At 37.6% G+C, this 17,896-nt stretch overlaps 1 protein-coding gene across 4 annotated transcripts in view; it reads left to right on the top strand.

Annotated features, from left to right (window-relative positions):
* Positions 1–17,236, top strand: part of CDADC1 (cytidine and dCMP deaminase domain containing 1) — a 61,547-nt gene extending 44,311 nt beyond the window's left edge. For 2 of the 4 annotated variants that reach the window (XM_081282856.1, XM_081282857.1), the window contains exons 8-10: positions 1,405–1,594; positions 5,679–5,739; positions 12,347–17,236. In XM_081282856.1, the coding sequence (XP_081138982.1) occupies positions 1,405–1,594; positions 5,679–5,739; positions 12,347–12,441 (346 nt within the window). In that variant the 3' untranslated portion in view covers positions 12,442–17,236. Of the gene's footprint in view, positions 1–1,404; positions 1,595–4,880; positions 4,942–5,678; positions 5,740–11,398; positions 11,422–12,346 lie in introns of those variants that run through there. The other 2 variants (XM_081282858.1, XM_081282859.1) reach the window with 2 other exon arrangements.
* The last annotated feature ends 660 nt before the right edge of the window (positions 17,237–17,896 follow it).

Genomic DNA, 17,896 nt, shown 5'->3' with positions numbered 1-17,896 from the left:
TCTTGCTTCTAACACAAGGTACGGTCTAGAAGTGGAAAAATGCATTCCACATTTAGGAACATGCATATTCCTGTTAGACTGGAGTGTGGGTTCATGGTAAATGCAGCTCACAGGATAAGCTGGGCCTGGACAACAGAGGACTTCAAGTTTAGACTCCACTTGGTAGGCAGTCGGGAAATGGAATTGCACCGACAGCCACAGTCCATAGACTGCTTAGGTGGCAGAAGCATCGTTTGAGCAGACTAGATGTGTAGAATTCTGTTGCCCTAGTCCAGATGAACAGAAATGAGTTTCAACTAGGGAGATGAATATGGAAGATAATTGAAAACAGCTGGTTCAGAGCAATGTAAACCATAGAACCTAGAATTACAATCCCTGTGACCTCAGGTGAGAGCAGTCCTTGGTCCTAGACTACCCCCAGCATACAGTTTCACCAAAAATCTCCTCAAGTTTTTTTTCCCATCCTCTTCATTACAGGTTACTTGCTTCATTTTATATGGAGGTCTGAAGATGACATAGCCATTTTTTTTTTTTTTTGTACCAGGGATTAAGTGCCCAGGGACACTTATTCACTGAGCCACATCCTTAGCTCTTTTTATTTTTTATTTTGAGACATGGTCTCGCTTGGTTACTTAGGGCCTTGCTAAATTGCTGAGGCTGACTTTGAACTCAAAATCCTTCTGCCTCAATCTACAAGCCACTAGGATTACAGGCATGCACCACACTGGGCTCCAAATGTTTTTTAAGTAGAATTAACCTTTGATAGAGAAGGGGTAAGAGAACTATAACTCAAAACAGAAATTTAATATTAATTTATTTATTTAGTAAGTATTTACTAAGGGTCCTTTAGGTGCCAGTTAGGAATAGGGGGCTAGGTCTTTAAGCTGCCTTGATGATTCAATATTTAATAAATAATAGTTAGTTTTAACCCCAATTTCCATATTTTAAAGAGATCCTTATGTAGAAAATGTGGTTTTCCTTTTTTTTTTTTTTTTTTTTTTTGTAGTTCTGGTTCAAACCCAGGGCTCCAAGAGTGCTAGGCAACCACTCTACCACTGAGCTACATCCTCCGCTTTCTTTTTTCTTTTTCTCTCTTTTTTTATCCTCTCTTTTCTGCATTCTATTCCCTCCCTTCTTCTCCTCCCTCCTTCTTTTTCTGTTTTTATTTATTTTATATTGAACACCTTGCCAACAGCTTAAATGAATTTAAGTTATAGTGATTGTCAGGTTTTTACAGATTTTGAACATTGATTGACTAATTTAACAAGAGTAAGGCTTGATTATTGTTTATAATGTGAATCTATTTTTAAAACAACTCATCATTAAAATTTAAGAATTTCTCTTTAAGAAATAATTTACCCTTTCAGAAATTACCTTTGTAATAATCTGTAAATTTTTTTGTAGGTGTCAAAAAATAAAACCAGAAGAAAGAAGCATGATTTTTGTGACAAAATGCCCATGTGATGAATGTGTACCTTTAATTAAAGGTGCTGGCATAAAACAAATCTATGCAGGAGATGTAGATGTTGGAAAAAAGAAGGCAGACATCTCTTACATGAGGTTTGGGGAACTTGAGGGTGTTAGCAAATTTACCGTAAGTAGATAGATACACTTTTTCTTCAAACTGTATTTCCTGTTATGTTGTTTGATACCCTGTTGTGTATTGTAAATTAGTGATTTCTATCCTTTTAAAGAGTTTCAACAAATTATTATCATTGAGTTTATTTTTTTAAAAAATTTTTTTAGTTGTAGATTGACACAATACCTTTATTTTTTTATTTATATGCCATGTTGAGAATCAAACCTAGTGCCTCTCACATGCTAGGCAAGCGCTCTACCACTGAGGCACAACCTCAGCCCACTTTGAGTTTATTTTTTACATGCAAGCACTTACATACCAAAAAATGTTCACTAAGGATCTCTGCCATAAGAATTTTATAGTTCTGCAAGACACAATGGCATAGGCCTGTAATCTCAATGGCTCAGGAGGCTGAGGCTCGAGGATTGAGAGTTCAAAGCCAGCCTTAGCAACTCAGCAAGACCCTGTCTCTAAATAAATAAAAAAACATACATATTTTAAAAGGGCTGGGAATGAGGCTCAGTGGTTAAGCATCCCTGGGTTCAATCCCTGGTGCTAAAAATAAATAATTTTTTAAATGAAAAAAAAGAGAGAGGGAATTTTACATTTCTGTAGAGTTGTAAGTTGACCTAGAGTTAGCTTGAGGCAGGGAAACCTCTGGTGCCATCATGTGGCTAATAGAAAAGCTCTGACTCGCTTCTTCCCTCACCTGTTTCAGCTTGGAGTGGTAGATAGAGGTGAAAGTAGTTGAAGATTATCCAAAAGACAGGAAGATGCATGCTCTTGTACACACACACACACACACACATACACACACACACACACACACACGTTCCTCATGAGAAAAAGTGCTAACAAAAAGTTACAAAAGCTCTACAAAGAAAAATTTTCCCCAGAAGTTGCTGACCTGCCAAATCATTCTGTTTCTTCAAACAAGGAATAATCACAGAACCACAAAAACCAGGAAATTAGCATTGATATATTACTGCTGTTAATCTATACATTCATCAAGGTTTACTGATTGTTCTAAGAATGTTCTTTTTTTTTTTTTTTTTTGTATTGGGGACTGAACCGAAAGGCACTCTACCACTGAACTAAATCCCAATCCCTTTTTATTTTTTGAGACAAGGTCTTGCTAAATTGCCCAGGCTGACCTTGAACTTGTGATACTTAGCCTTCTGAGTCACTGAGATTACAGGTGGCCAGGGATATAGTGTGATGGTAGGGTGCTTGCCTAGCCGTGTAAGGCCCTGGATTAGATTCCCTGCATCACAAAAACAAAACCAAAAACAAACAAACAAACAAACTTATTCCAATGTTTTACATAGCAAAAGAATCATGTCCTGAATAATAACATATTGCTTTTTATGACATCTAATGATTTAATCGTGGCATTTAATATAACATTTATATACTAGAATTCATGGATATAAAAAGCATAAAATAGAACTGTTTATAATTTTGAACTTTACATTCCTGTTATGTACATCAGTTTCAGTCCAGGGTGCTTGGAACATAAATGTATTCTCTGTGTGTACATATGTATATATGTGTGTGTATATACATGTATATATGTATGTACATACAAGCACATACACTTTAAGCATAGGAAAATACTACCTAGTTTCTGTATGTATATGAAGTGTCAAATGTTTACCATTTTTTATTTTTGGTTTTTAATTATTTTATTTAAAGCCTAACAGTTTTAAAACATAGTGCCGCCTGACGCAGTGGTACATACCTGTAATCCCAGTGGCTCAGGAGGCTGGGGCAGGAGGATATGAGTTCAAAGCCAGCCTCAGCAAGGTGCTAAGCAACTGAGTGAGACCTTGTCTCTAGATAAAGTACAAAATAGGGCTGAGAATGTGGCTCTGTGGTTAAGTGCCTTTGAGTTCAATCCCTTGTACCCTCCCACAAAAGAAAAAGAAAAAGAAAACAGCAGTGCCATGCCAAAAAAAGAGAGAGATGAGAAGTGCTTGTCTTGTAAATAAAAACCTATGTCCAATCAGTCAAAGAAATCCCCAGTTCTGATTGATTGATTGATTGATTGATTGATTGTCTCTTTATTCCTCCTGGAGAGGTAAAGAAATGGGTTTTTTCAAATTTTCTTCATAAAGATTAAGTGACCTAGCTCTTCAGGACTGTGAGTGTTGGCTTATAGCAAACTCTGGAATATCTTGGTTACTGGTAGATTTTAGTAGATTTTTGAATTGTAAAGAGAAAGGAGAGATCAAAAGGGCAATGGAGGAATAACTCAGAAAAGAAAGACAAAGGGAAGCCCAGGGGCAGAGCTGAGAAACCCAACAGAACTGAGAACTCCCACCCAAGAGGTCCCTTGCTCAGGTACACATTCCAGAGAATAAAGAAACTCACAGTTTTTCTCTGTTCTCTTCATGAAGAGTAACTCTCCACTCCTTTATCCTTTCCTCATCTGTGCATAACTGGTTAGCTCTACACCGAATTTTGAAAATACCAGTAATTAACATGAACTAGTATTTGTTCTAAATTTGAATTTCAATAATTTGATTTGCTCAACTGTCAAAAGTATGATGTGTCAATAAATTTGATACTTGTTTTAAGATTAAAGTAAATTAATTTTTATTTGAAACATATTTGCTTTTCTTTTTGAAATGTAACCATATACCTTGAGATAAGTTGTTTTATTCTATGTTGTTGTCAAAAAAGCAGGTTAGAGCTGGGTAAAACTGTTCTCCAGAATAGATTTTATATAGTGTACATTCATGTGCTGTTATTAAAAAAAAAATTTTTCTTGTCTAATGAAGGTGAGTTTTTCTTTATTAAGATGTATTACTTTTTTATTATGAAATATATGCTCATTGTAGAAAGTAGCAAAATAAAAAAGAACATGTATTATTCCTTAACTCATAGATATCACTGTCAACATTACTGTATTTTCTATGTTAAAAATTCCTCAGAAATTATTTTTTGACAATTTATACAATCTTCCAAACCTAGAGACCTAATTTATTTAATCATTCCCCTGTTGTTGGATAGCTAGAGTATTTCTAAGTTTTTACAGTTATAAAGAAACTTTTCATGAATATTCTTAAGTGTAAATTAGAATTATTGGTTTTTACTTTCTCTGCCCAAATAAATAAATAGGTTTTTAACATGTTTCAAAACATAACTCTTTTTTCCCCCCTTACATAACTTCCCACCCCTTGTAAATTCTCTCTTTCTTGGCACTAATTCTAGGCATCTCATCTCTGTAAGTGACCAAAAGTCTAAGGACTTTTAATGCATGGTAAAATGTTTGTCTTGTATCTCATCCCCCCTCAAGGCTCAAGATGTTAACTAGTTAATCTGATGAACTAATTGATGCTTATGGAAGAGGCTCCCAGGTAATTCAAACTTTCCAGAGACAATGGCCCAGCAGGGCCTTTTTGGTTAAGTCATTAGTGATTCGATGGAGATTCCAATTAGGCAAGAAAGGAAGGAAGAGCTGTCCTAGAGATAACGATTACATTCCATTTTTCTTTTCTACTATTTCAGTCTTCTCTATCTAAGAATCTTCAGTCTTCCCTATTTCTTTCTGAGTGGTTGAGATAGAATACTACAACCAGAGGAGATGAATGATATCTGATATTATATATGATAGAAAATAAATAATAGTTTATATGATCTAACTATATTAAAAGGCAAGGTAAAATTGGCCATATTGTTAGCCTTTAATACCTAGGTCTTCTCTACCTATTATAAGACTTAGTAGGTCCTAGAGAAATTATACAATGTAGAAATTCCATGGTTCTGGGCATTGGGCAGGCCTAGGTCTAATCCCATCACTGCCTTTAGTTATTTTGTAACCTGAGACAAATCACAGCAATTCTCTAATCTCCCCCTGTCTTACTTATGAAATTACTATAAAGTATCTTCTCTAAGAGTATTGATTCTGACCCCAGAAGTCATCCCATTTAGGATCACTCAGGTGGTATTGTTAGGACTTTGTTGATATGGACATGCTAACTCCTTTTTCTTGTATTTTTATCAAATTGTTTTGATATTTAAAAGCAGAGTGCTGAAATGCTCTTTATTAAGTCATTTTTAAACATACAAATAAAGTGTTTGTACCCTCTTACAGTGGCAGCTGAATCCATCTGGAGCTTATGATCTTGAACAAAACGAGCCTGAAAGGAGAGAAAGTAAGTATCTCAAGTCCTCTGTGGAGGCTAACTACTGGAGGCCAGCTGCTGAGGAAAATGGGCACTTGGTGAATGTCAAAGGTCAAGTGACGGAGTTGTTTTGTTAATAGATGGATCATATTCTTTATACAGATTAGATGTTTGTCTTTCAATTTATTCAAAAACATTTGCATATCTACTATATGCAAGATGCTGGGGAAAGTACCTATTAATAATTATTCCTGTAGATTCTGCAGTTTAATACAAATAATCATGACAAATTGAATTTATAAATTTATATGAAACAGTAAAGAACAATTCTTGTTTATACCAAAACAAAGGCTTCTTGGGTGTGAGAAATGAAAAATATATATAATTAGTGCAAATGGATCTAGGAAGAAGTGATGAGGACAGCGGTACTTGTATATCCTTCTAGAGTAAAGCCACAGGTGCTCAGGTTGGTCAGAGAATGGACATGTTCTGTTATTTTAATAATCTGATTAAGAATCATCAGAGATACCATAAGTAAATTACTAGTCTTAAAAGTTTTGTTATTTGCACACTAACACAATTATTTTGATAATAGTAATATAATCTTTAGGAGATCCAATTTAAAAATAGTAGCTGTGTTATAATTGTAGAGTCTAGATAAATGGAAGTGTACTATAAATTTTCTTGATAACAATGGATTGATTACCCTGAAACATTAAAAAATATGAAGGTCTCTACGAAAATATGAATGTTTTGATTTTCTATGATCTGAATTAGCTTTATTTTATTCAGACAGTAAATTTATTATTGGCAATCTGAAAAAAATACATATTCATTGTTTTTTCTTTTTAAAAAAATTATCAAGAAAAAAAGTAGTGGAAAAATAAAGGAAAATATAACTGATTAAAGATAGTATTTTTAATGACACTGTTTGAAGCTCAATTAAAAATTTCCTAAGGTAGGAAAAGGAAACAGAAAGATGAACTATATTGTCTGTGTTAAAAGCATCTTTTCATCAGAAGATGCCATCCACGGCATGAAATAGAAAGTATTTACTACTTAGAGTCAACGATAGGCCTTTATCCAGGATAAAAGTCCTGAGATTTGAAGGAGGGGACAGAAGAAGGTATCTGGTTCACTGGCAATGTTTTATTTATCGACCTAGATAATGGCTAAATGTATGTTTACTTTTTGACAGTTCATTAAACTGTATGTTTATGTTTTCATGCATTTTTGAACAAGTGTTTTATGTTAGTAAATAATATCCTTATCGCCTTTTCAATTATATGACAGCTTTATTAAGATATTCATATATCAAAAATTCACCCCTTTTAGAATCTAGAATTCTGTCAATTTTACTATGTTCAGAATTGTGCAGCCATCACCACAACCCAATTTCACAACATTTTCATTGACTTAAAAAGAAACCTTGTACTCATTTCAGTCGCTCTCCCCCAGCCCTAGGCAACCACTGGTCTACTGTTAAGTTTTTATGGATTCATCTAGTCTGGCCATTTCATATAAATGGAATCATACAGTATGTGGCTCCTTTCCAGTTTTTCATTCTGTGGAGAAGCAGACATAAGAATCAAACAGATGAAAGTTGAAATCCCAGCTTTATTGCTGGGCTGAAGCTTGACCTTTGGCCAAATCAATGTGTGGCGCTCTGGGAGGCAGTGGGGGTTGCTGCCTCACGTCCTCTCAAGGCCAGCACCAGGAATGGAAGCCGAAGGCAAGTAGCAGTGCGATGGACTGCTGGCTCTCAGGTGTCCTCCCCGCTAGAGAGCTGGAACCCAAATAACACAACTCAGGCTTTCTTTGCAAAGAATTGTTGGGCTTTCAAGGAAATGAAGGAACTATCTAGGAACGCATCCTCCCTTCCAAAAATAAATAAAAATAAAGAGAGATAAGAGGAATATTTGCCCGAACATAAAAAGCAACAGTAAGCAAACACATAAGCCAATGTCCATAGCAGCTGGTCTCTTGAGAGGAAGTGGGGGGTCTGCTGCAAGATTACAAACTGAACCTCAGATTCCGACATTAAGCTGGGAGTCCTTAAAGGAAGCTAAAAGACCCCCTCTCAGCGGTACCTCCTAACTGCTGGCAGAAGCAAATGCAGATTCTGTTAGAAGGAAAACCTTCCCAGCTGAGGCCCACAGGGTATAATGAGTCCATTAGTTCATTACTGAAAAGTCAACAAATAGAAGATACATCCCCATGATCGAGACTGAACAGAAATGGCAAACAGCACAGTGAGACTCCTGAGGACTTCCTGTTCTGGTGTTATCAACTAGACAGTATAAAATGTTTAAGAAGTAAAATATACTTTTAAAAAAAAAACAATCTAAAATAAACAAGCCATTAAAAAAATCAAATCTGAGCTGGGCATGGTAGCGCTTGCCTGTAATTCCAGAGACTCCTGAGCCAGGAGGATCACAAGTTCAAAGTCAGCCTCAGCAACTTATTGAGGCCCTAAAAAATTTAGTAAGACCCTGTCTCAACATAAAACTCTTTTAAAGGACTGGGGATGTGACTGAGTGGTTAAGTGCTCCTGTGTTAAATCCCTAACATTTAAAAAAAAAATGTTTAGTACAGAGTTGGTAATTTTGAAAAGAATCTGATAGAATTTGAGGAAAAAAAATCCAGACAGCCATATTATATAGGTACTTTAAAAAAAATTTTTTTTGTAGTTGTAAACAGAACACCTTTATTTGTTTATTTTTATGTGGTGCTGAGGATCAAACCCAGTGCTTCACACATGCCAGGCAAGTGCTCTGCCACTGAGCTACAGCCCCAACCCCCTAGATAAGTACTTTTATTAATGCTGCTACATAGATGAGGAACCAAGACTTACAGAGGTCAAGGCTCTAAACCACCAGAAATGAAATTTGAGACCAGGTCTTGAGTTCTAGAAAGTACATCTTGTACATTGCTTTTTGTTAATAACTACCTGGTCCAGCCCCTTTGTTAGAAGTGGTTAGAGGATCAGAGAGGGCAGAGTGACTTGCGCAAGGTCAGTTCCTGACAGGTCCAGTTTTCCAAGATTTTCAGTGTTCTTTCTAACAGGTTGCCCGAGTGTAATCTAGAATTTAAAGAAAAGGCAGTTCAAGATTGGGCACTTGCTATAAGTTGAGAGGCTTGTTTTTTCTTCCATTAATTGCTTTGAGTCCCATTTTACAGGCATTATCATCTTTGGGACCAATATAGTACTTCCATGGGTATATCTTGGCATAAAGTGTCAGGGGAAAGAGAGAGAAACGCTGAAATTGAAGGTAAAGTGCACTTGCTAAGTTCCAGGTGATAATTTTACATGGAGAGCATTTTATGAAACGTGTCTACCAGAGTCATCTCATGGAATCCTCTCATGCTTTGGGGAAGCATCCTCATTTCCTAGGCATGCTGATAATACCTTCTTGTGGATTATTGCAATTTATCTCTGCAGTAACCCTCTATGATAGATGTTATTATCTTCATTAGGCAAATAAAGAAGCTGAAGCTTCTTGAAGTAAAGTAACTAGACCAAAGATCTACACCCCATGAGTGGTAAAGCCAGAATTCAAAGCTCAGTAGTCTATTTCTAGAATCCATGCTCCTCTGCTTTGTCATATCACCACTTTAAACCAGGAAGAAGAATCAGAAATGTCTACCTTGGTGAGGAGAAGTGTCCAGGAAGTGGTGAAGTGTGTCTTGATGTGTTGCGATCATGGGAGTCAACCAAACCACAGAATGTAGAACCAGTGGTGGAAACCACAGCGACACACATCGTGGCTTGACAAAGAGAAAAACTCTCAGTGATAGTCTGAATTGTCCAGAATTGTCCTCCCTCATGAGGCAGTAAGCTCCCTGTCACCATGGAGGTGGGAGCACAAGATGTCACAGGAGGAATATTGATGGGTACCCTCCCTCCATGTAATGCTTTGATTGAGGTGGCATTTAGGAGGCAAGCATCTCTCTCTCTCCCAAGGGATGTTTTGTAAAGAGACTAGAGATATTTCACTTGCACAGAAAGGAGTTTGGGGAAGAAAGAATCCATGTTACCATGGTCCAAGGAACTACATCAGGACCTTCTCTGGTTCTCTTAACTGGAAAAGATCTCTCTCCTGCACATTCCTATATCATGTTATACTCAGACTTCTCTTATAACACTGAAAAAAAAAGTACAGTTGTTAAAAAGTCAGTGGATGAGTTAAGCCACTATGTACTAAAGGGCACACTGTTGGTATTTTGATTGATAAAGCTTTCTAGTACGGGGCATTGCCCCATGGATTATGGGACATTTAGCATCCCTAACAGAGCGGGCCATGCAAATCACAGGCGCGATGATAAACTATTTAATATGTAGTGCTGGAAAATGGTTAATGCATGTAGGAAAAACTGATAATGAATTTTTACCTCACATAATACTCAAAATTCCATATGAATTAAAGAGACAAAGCAAATTTCAAGTTTTAGAAGAAAATACAGAATTTTTTATGACCTGAAATAGGAAGAACAACTTATGCAGAATACAAGTAATGCTGACTATAAAAGAAAAACTTGACAAATTATAGAATACATTCCAGGTAAGGGCTTATCTTCTCCAAAAGACATTATAAAGAAAGTGAAAGGGAGCTGGGGTTGTGGCTCAGTACTTTTGAGGTCCTGGTTTCGATCCTCAGCACCACATAAGATTAAATAAATAAATAAGAAAGAAATTGAAAGGACCAGTCATCCCCTGGAAGAACAGATTTTCCACTAACGTAAAAAAATTCTACTAACTGATAAGGATAAAAATTAATAGAAAAATTTTACTTTTTGGTATTTACATCAGCAGAAATGTAAATGTCTGATAAACATATGAAAGATGATCATACTCAGTAGTGGTCAGAGAAAGGCCAATTAAGATCACATTGAAGCAATGTTTTTATACCTATTGGATTTATATAATTCAAATTTGCCAATACCAACTGCTAGTGAGGATGTAGATTATTAGAAATTTTTATATGTTGCTAGGGAGATTGAAAGTTTTACAGCCACCTTGGAAAATAATTAGACATTATCTTTGTAAAGCTGAACATGCATGTATGTACTCCATGACCCAGTAATTTCAACTTCTAAGAAATCTTGCATCTTGTATAAAAGACCAAAATATAACAAATTCATTGCAATGTTATTCTTAAAAACAAAAACTGAAAATGACACAGATATTTAGCTTGTGAGATTACATTTAAAATATAGTATATTCTCACAATGAACTACAACATAACAGTGAAAATAAGTGAACTATTGCTACATTCTTTGACACAGGTGAATCTCAAAAAGGTAAATGTTGAACAAAAAAATACAGAAGACTATCTTTTGAATTTCTGTATAAAGTTTAAAAAGAAACCAAATAGCATATTGTTTAATGTATGTAGTAAAACCGTTAAGAAACAATAGAAAGATAAACACAAAATTCAAGATAGTGGTTACATCTGAATGGGGAAAAGGGATGAGAAGAGAGAAGAAGGCAACTGATAATGTTGTAGCTATTATTTGGGACAGTAGCTTTTAATTTTTTCTCTTCTATGCAAACAGTTACTGCAAATTTAAGCAAGATAATTATTTGGAGCAGTAGATTCTTAAGTGTTTATTTTATTATTGGGCTTTAGACCTCCCTTCTGTATTACATATATTCTCTTTTTTTATGTTTCAAATATTACATAAAAAGACAATTGAGAGAGGGGGGCTTCCAGATCCACTCTGGAAGGCAAGCCAGAACCTGGTCCAGGTGTCCTTGGGACTGGGAAACAGCAGAGCGGAACACACCGGCTTGGAGGGCAGGCAGATACCTCAAGAGCACAGAAGCAAAGGGCAGAAGGATACTTGCAGGTGACGGGTGTGTTCATTGACTTGACTGTGGTGGCGGTTTCATAGATGTGTACCATGTCAAACTCATCAAACTGAACACTGTAAATATGCTCAGTTTATTGTATACTTTAAACACATACGAGGTTGTTTGGTACCAACAAAGCTAGTAAAAAGAAAAGCCAGGAAGGTGTTAAGGCAGGCTCTTCTCCCAGCCTGCCCTGTTGGATAAGGCCACTTTCCGTACTTAGAGGAATAGGAGTGGGAGAGTCCCCCTGTACTCCTTGCCCCACAGGTGCTGCCATCCTCTCTCTGGAGGATAAGTAAGTGCGTTAATTTTCGAGGTCCTGATTTTGATCCTCAGCACCACATAAGATTAAATAAATAAAAAAAAAAAAAGTGAAAGGACCAGTCATCCCCTGGAAGAACAGATTTTCTACTAACGTTAAAAAAAAAAATTATTTGATACCAGTGTAATCACCAACAGGGATTGATTTCTGTTTCTTCCAGCCTAATAATAGTGCCTTTCCCCCAAAAAAAAAGTTGTATTTAGTATTTGCCGTATACTGTGGAGTGAATCCAGTTTTTTAAAAAATCACCAGACATTGTATTACCTTTGAGTTATCTAGATTCAGTATTGATTGGAGAAACAAACATTTAAGTGGAATATTGAAGCAGTTGAGAATTTGAAGGTAAAATGATTGGTCCTTTACCTGAAGCATTGTTTTGCTTTTCCAACCTGTGTGCCTGCAGCAAGTCCCCATGAGTTTGAAGTGATGTTTTCTGACATGAAGTTGTTCTTGCATGATAGACGGTGTGTTGAGAGCCCTGCCTGGGAGTGAGGAGCAGCACCGCAAGAAGCTGTGTCTGGGAAAGCCCTCGGAGGGCCTCTCCACGCTGCAGTGACGGCCTCAGGAGTTGGTTGTTGCACCTCTAAAGTTCAGCCTTGTTAACTCAGAAAATGAGGATGGATTTCGTGAACCATTGAAAAGTTTGTTAGGATATGAATTATGTTGACGAGGACATTTTTATTTTAGACTTATTTGTGTATTTTTCAGAATATGGCAATGTGTTTAATGATTTAATGAGATCAGTGTCATCACCAACAGTGATGGATTTCTGTTTATCTCAGTTTCTATTTATACAGCCAGTTTGAAAGGGGCTGGCTCACTGGAGTCATATCTCAACAGGGAATTGCATATCTTTTGAGAAGTATTAATTCCTTTGGATTACAAGGGTGACAATTAGTAAATTGTCCAGGGAAATAAGTGATAATCTGTTCATATTTTAAGAATCCATGTATAGATAACCAGAAGGGTCATGTTTATACCTAAAATCATTCTAGCATTCAAAAATTACTTAATTGGGACTGTCTTAAAGTCTCCATTTTGAAACTATATTTTTTAAAATTAGTAATCTCTTGGGCTGGAGGTCTAGCTCAGTGGTAAAGTACTAGCCAGCATGTACGAAGCCCTGTGTTTCATTCCCAGCACTGCAAAAATAAATAAATAAATAAGATGTTAATTTCTCCTAAATTTTTATTTCACAGTGATTGTTGGACTAGAGGCCAGTTACACTACAATTTTGGGTAGCAATAGAAAGAGAATGTTATTCTGAGGCAGTGTTGCTGTTTGATGTCATAAATCTTGAGATTACTGGCAGTAAATCTCAAATTTGGTCATTATGTAAATAGAAAAATATGTGAATGTAGGATATTGAAACCACCATTTTTAGAATTCCATTAATAAATGCTTTCTCCAATATAATTTTCCCCTCCATATGACCAATACAGTGTCTAACTGCAAAAGGGAGGCCTGCTAGGAATATTTGCAAACCTCAAGAGCACTCAAAGCCTTAAAATTAAACACATCCCTTCTGAATTTTTCTCTCTGATTTCTTTTTTCGCAGTGCTGAGGATTTACTCCAGGGCCTTGAACATGCTCGGCATGTGCTCTACCATTGAGTCAGGTCCCCGGCCCACCCCCGCCCCCTTTTTTTTTTTTTAGTTCTCCGTGGACACAACATCTTTATTTTATTTGTATGTGGTGCTGAGGATCAAACCCAGCGCCCCGCGCATGCCAGGCAAGCGCGCTACCGCTTGAGCCACACCCCCAGTCCCTCCCGGCCCCTTTTTAAATTTTATTTTGAGACAGTATCTGGTTAAGTTGCCCAGGCTGGCCTTAAACTTGTAATCCTCCTGCCTCAGCCTCCCAAGTAGCAGGGATTATAGGTGTCAATGTACCTGGCTGATTTCTTCAATTTTTATTTGCTAAGAAACTCAGAAAATTAGTCTGAAGAATCATCATGTTTTAGACTTTCCTGGTGTTAGGAGGAAGGCCAACAGGCCTGGGGAGTGATGCTTCATGAGAAGGCTCAAGGACTGGGAAGAGGTGGTGAGATTTGCCCTTTTTTGTCCCCCTCCTTTCCACAGCAACATGTGGGGCCTCCTACCACTTTTTCAGAGTTAGGCACAGGACAATCCAAGTGTCAACCAGATGCCTGGCTTGCACAGCAGCCTGCTTAGGTCCACTGAGAATTCAAAGTCATCATACCACACAGTTGAGAACTGCCAAAAACATTTTCCATAGACATAGATCATGGAAGATGGAGTGTGTGTATGTGTGTGTGTGGGGGGGGGGTACCTTTAAAGACAACTAATGCTAATTTGAAAAACACTAGTTAAGCTAGTCTTTAATACTTATCAACATAAAAACTCCATTTAATCCCTAGCACCACAAGAAAAAAAATTCTAAGATTGCTCATCCCCCAAATTGCTTTATTATTGTAATACAAGCATAAGTTCTTTGATTTATTGTTTTATACTACTAGTTCATCTGTGCTGAGTAGTTTATACATCAATCAACAAATATTTTGTGAGACTCAAAAGTCAAATATATACTGCCAGAATTATGGATTTTTGTATTGGGGTGGGATATCAGAAAGGAAAGTATATAATCAGGAAACTATGGAAATAAAACATTGATATTTCATGGAAAGAGCCTTGTAGAGGTCACAGTGCTGAGCTGTTTCATTATCCAAACACCAGGGTTGAGGTGAACTGAGAGAAAGCAGAGGAGGTGGAGATCACTCTGTGAGGGGTAAGGGAAAATGATTGGGTTGCCCCCAAGCATTGCAGAGCTGGACCCAGAACCCACCTGGGTTTGCAGAAACTATATGTGGCAGTGTTGACTCAGCTCTGCAAATTCCCAGGCAAGAGATTTCATCCCTCAGCAAGTTGAAGAAGGTAATGGTAAATTCATTCTTAGTAAAGAATAGCCCTACTGGAGGTGGCTAAGCACTCACCTGGTTTACTTCATGTCTGTAATGGGAGTAGATACAGGTTTATGTGTTTTTATTGTATCACTGGTAAAACTTTTTTAATCTGGCTTTTCTATTTTTTCTACCTCAACTTAGTTTGAAAATATGCCATTTACTCATAAGGCTTCCTCTTTTTATTCATGAATGGGTCCGTCCTAGGATTGATCATAACAACCTATTTTTGACACACTTTCGAGTATTCCTTAAGAGTCCTGGTATTGCCTGTAATGGTCACATGGCAATGAGCTGAGCACATTGCTAGTATGCTTTAGAACTAAAGTAAACATCAATGCAGTATTTTTATTTCATGTGTAACATCCCTGAAGTCTTGTTGCTCTTTTGCTATCATTATTATAAAATATTTCAGATACATAAAAAATACAAATAGTTATAACAAATACTTTACTCATGTACTTAATATGCAGAATTAGTATATGTTACCACTTGGGAGTTTAGTCCTGTTTTGAGATCTGAGGTAGAACCTTTCTTTGCATCTTTTCTACATTTGCTTGAGAGCACATTGTGGTTTTCTAAAAGATCATCCATGCTCACTGAAGGGCAACAGGGTTTTAAAATCCACCCTAGAGCCTCCAAGGACTGTTACTTAGACAGCTGAGCTTAAGCCTCCTTTTTTAAAAAAATTTTTTTAAGTTGTCAATGGACCTTTATTTTGTTTTATTTATATGTGGTGCTGAGAATTGAATCCAATGCCTCACACATACTAGGCAAGCACTGTACCATTGAGCTTAGGAGCCCCTAAGCCTCCTTTTAAAACATTCTTTATAGTCTTTCTGCATTTGATTTCTTAATTCTCTAATAATTCTGTGATAGTTTTCCTAAGAGGAAACCAGCTGCCCTTATGTGAGGTAGGGGAGGTCTACTGGGCTAAGGTTTTCTGACTCCTCTGGTGGAGCAGACCCCCTACCAAGTACGCCTGGCCTGCAGCAGGACCTGGTGGCAGAAGTGTCCTCACCCTCACTTGGGATCGGGAGATCTGCCTTACCACCTGGGAAGGAGATTCTGAGTTACAGCCCCTGAAACGCAGGCTTCCTGTTTCTGGCTAACATTTAGATGTTTGGAATCATTTATTTATTCAACTCCTGGGCACCCTACGCTAGGCTCTCAGCTTGAAATGAAAAGTGTAATTTGCTTTGGATACTATTTGAAACAGAAAAAATATAAATCTTAATTCACAAAATGGAATTTTGAAAAATTTGATTCATCCATTAATAGACTACTCTGAAAAAAAATTTTGCTGAAGTTTACACAAAGCAATGAGGTATTCAGAAATTTTTCTCAATTTTGAAACCTTTTATTGATATCCTGAAACCGTTGTGTTGGCTTTGCTACAGTTTTGTTTTTATAACACAAGGAAATCAAGTTGGACCAGGGTTTCTCAGACTTGGCACAATTGACACTTGGGATTCTGATATTCTGTGAAGCTGCTCTGTGCATTGTAGAATGTTAGCCACATCCCTGGCCCCCAGTGAAAACCACTGACATAAAAAAGTTTGTACATAACTGCAAAAACCTACGTTAGGCCTAAGAACATCTCATTTAGTATAACAATTGCACTGGGGGCTTTTTATGATCAGATATCAAAATCTGAGGATAACCAATTCCTCAGAATCATCTTTTAAAAGTCTTTTTAAAAATTATGTTTATGCTGGGCACAGTGGTACATGTCTGTAATCCTAGCAGCTTGGGTGTTGAGGCAGGAGAATTGTAACTTAGCAAGGCTGTAGGCAAACTAGTGAGACCCTGTCTTAAAGTAAAAAATAAAAAGGGCTGGGGATGTGGCTCAGTGGTTAAGCACTTTTGCGTTCAATCCCCAGTACAAAAATACACACCCACACCCATATATATATATATATATGGGTGTGTGTGTGTGTGTGTGTGTGTGTGTGTGTGTGTATATATATATATATATATATATATAACAGAGTAGGTAAAAAATAAGTTTGCATTTTTCTCCAATTTTTACTTTTGTTCCTCCTTCAGTACCAAGGATTGAATGCAGGGCCTCGCACCTACTAGTCAAGTACTCCACCACTTAACCACATCCCAACTCCAATTTTTTAAATTTTTTTTATAGTTGTAGATGGACACAATGCCTTTATTTTGTTTATTTTTATGTGGTGCTGAGGATTGAATCCAGCACCTCACACATGCTAGCAAGCACTCTGCCACTGAGCTATAGCCACAGCCCCAATGTTTTGTTTTTTGTTTTTTGTTTTTTGTTTTTTTTTGTGGGAGGTGTCGGTGTTTTTAGCCCCTCCTGACCTGCTGGAGAGATTGGGGAGAGCATGCCCCGGCCAGGACAAGCCAAGAAAGGAGAGGGCGGACTGACAGCCCCCACCCAGCCCTCCCTCCTGGAGGACAATCAGACGTGCCAGGGAGACCAGTCAAGGCTGGAGCTTGTTTATTGAGGAAGCACACACAGCTAATATAAGGCACAGAAGCCAATCAGGTTAAAGGTCAGCAGGGTGAGGAGAGTTCACCCATCCTACAGGCAGGAAGGGGAGACACGAGCTGTCCACCTGTCCACGAGGGCGGAAGGGTTCTGAGCCTATCCTAGAGGTGGTCCGATTTTTCTTCACAACCCAGGCAACGCCTTCTGGCTGATCACCAGGTGCCGTCTTAACCACGTTCGGGCCCCAAGACCAGGAAGTGAGCATCAGTCTGCAAGTTAGGTTTCCTTTTCTCCATGGTAGGTTTCTATTTCTCTGATGTGACGTGCCCTACACGAGGTACCGGGGATTGAACTCAGGGGCACTCAACAACTGAGCCACCTCCCCACCCCTATTTTTTTAACTTTTTTAAATATATTTATTTTATTTATTTTTATGTGGTGCTGAGAATTGAACCCTCGCATATGTGCAACTCCAGCCCCCACACTCCTATTTTTTGTATTTTATTTAGACACAGTGACTCACTGAGTTGCTTAGTACCTTGCTTTTGCTGAGGCTGGCTTTGAACTCACCATCCTTTTGCCTCAGCCTCCAGAGCAGCTGGGATTACAGGCATGTGCTACCAAGCCCGG

This window comes from Spermophilus citellus (assembly GCF_964194105.1).
Source record: "Spermophilus citellus genome assembly, chromosome: 1".
Taxonomy (NCBI): Eukaryota; Metazoa; Chordata; class Mammalia; order Rodentia; family Sciuridae; genus Spermophilus; species Spermophilus citellus.
This window is presented reverse-complemented; position numbering and strand designations above follow the sequence as displayed.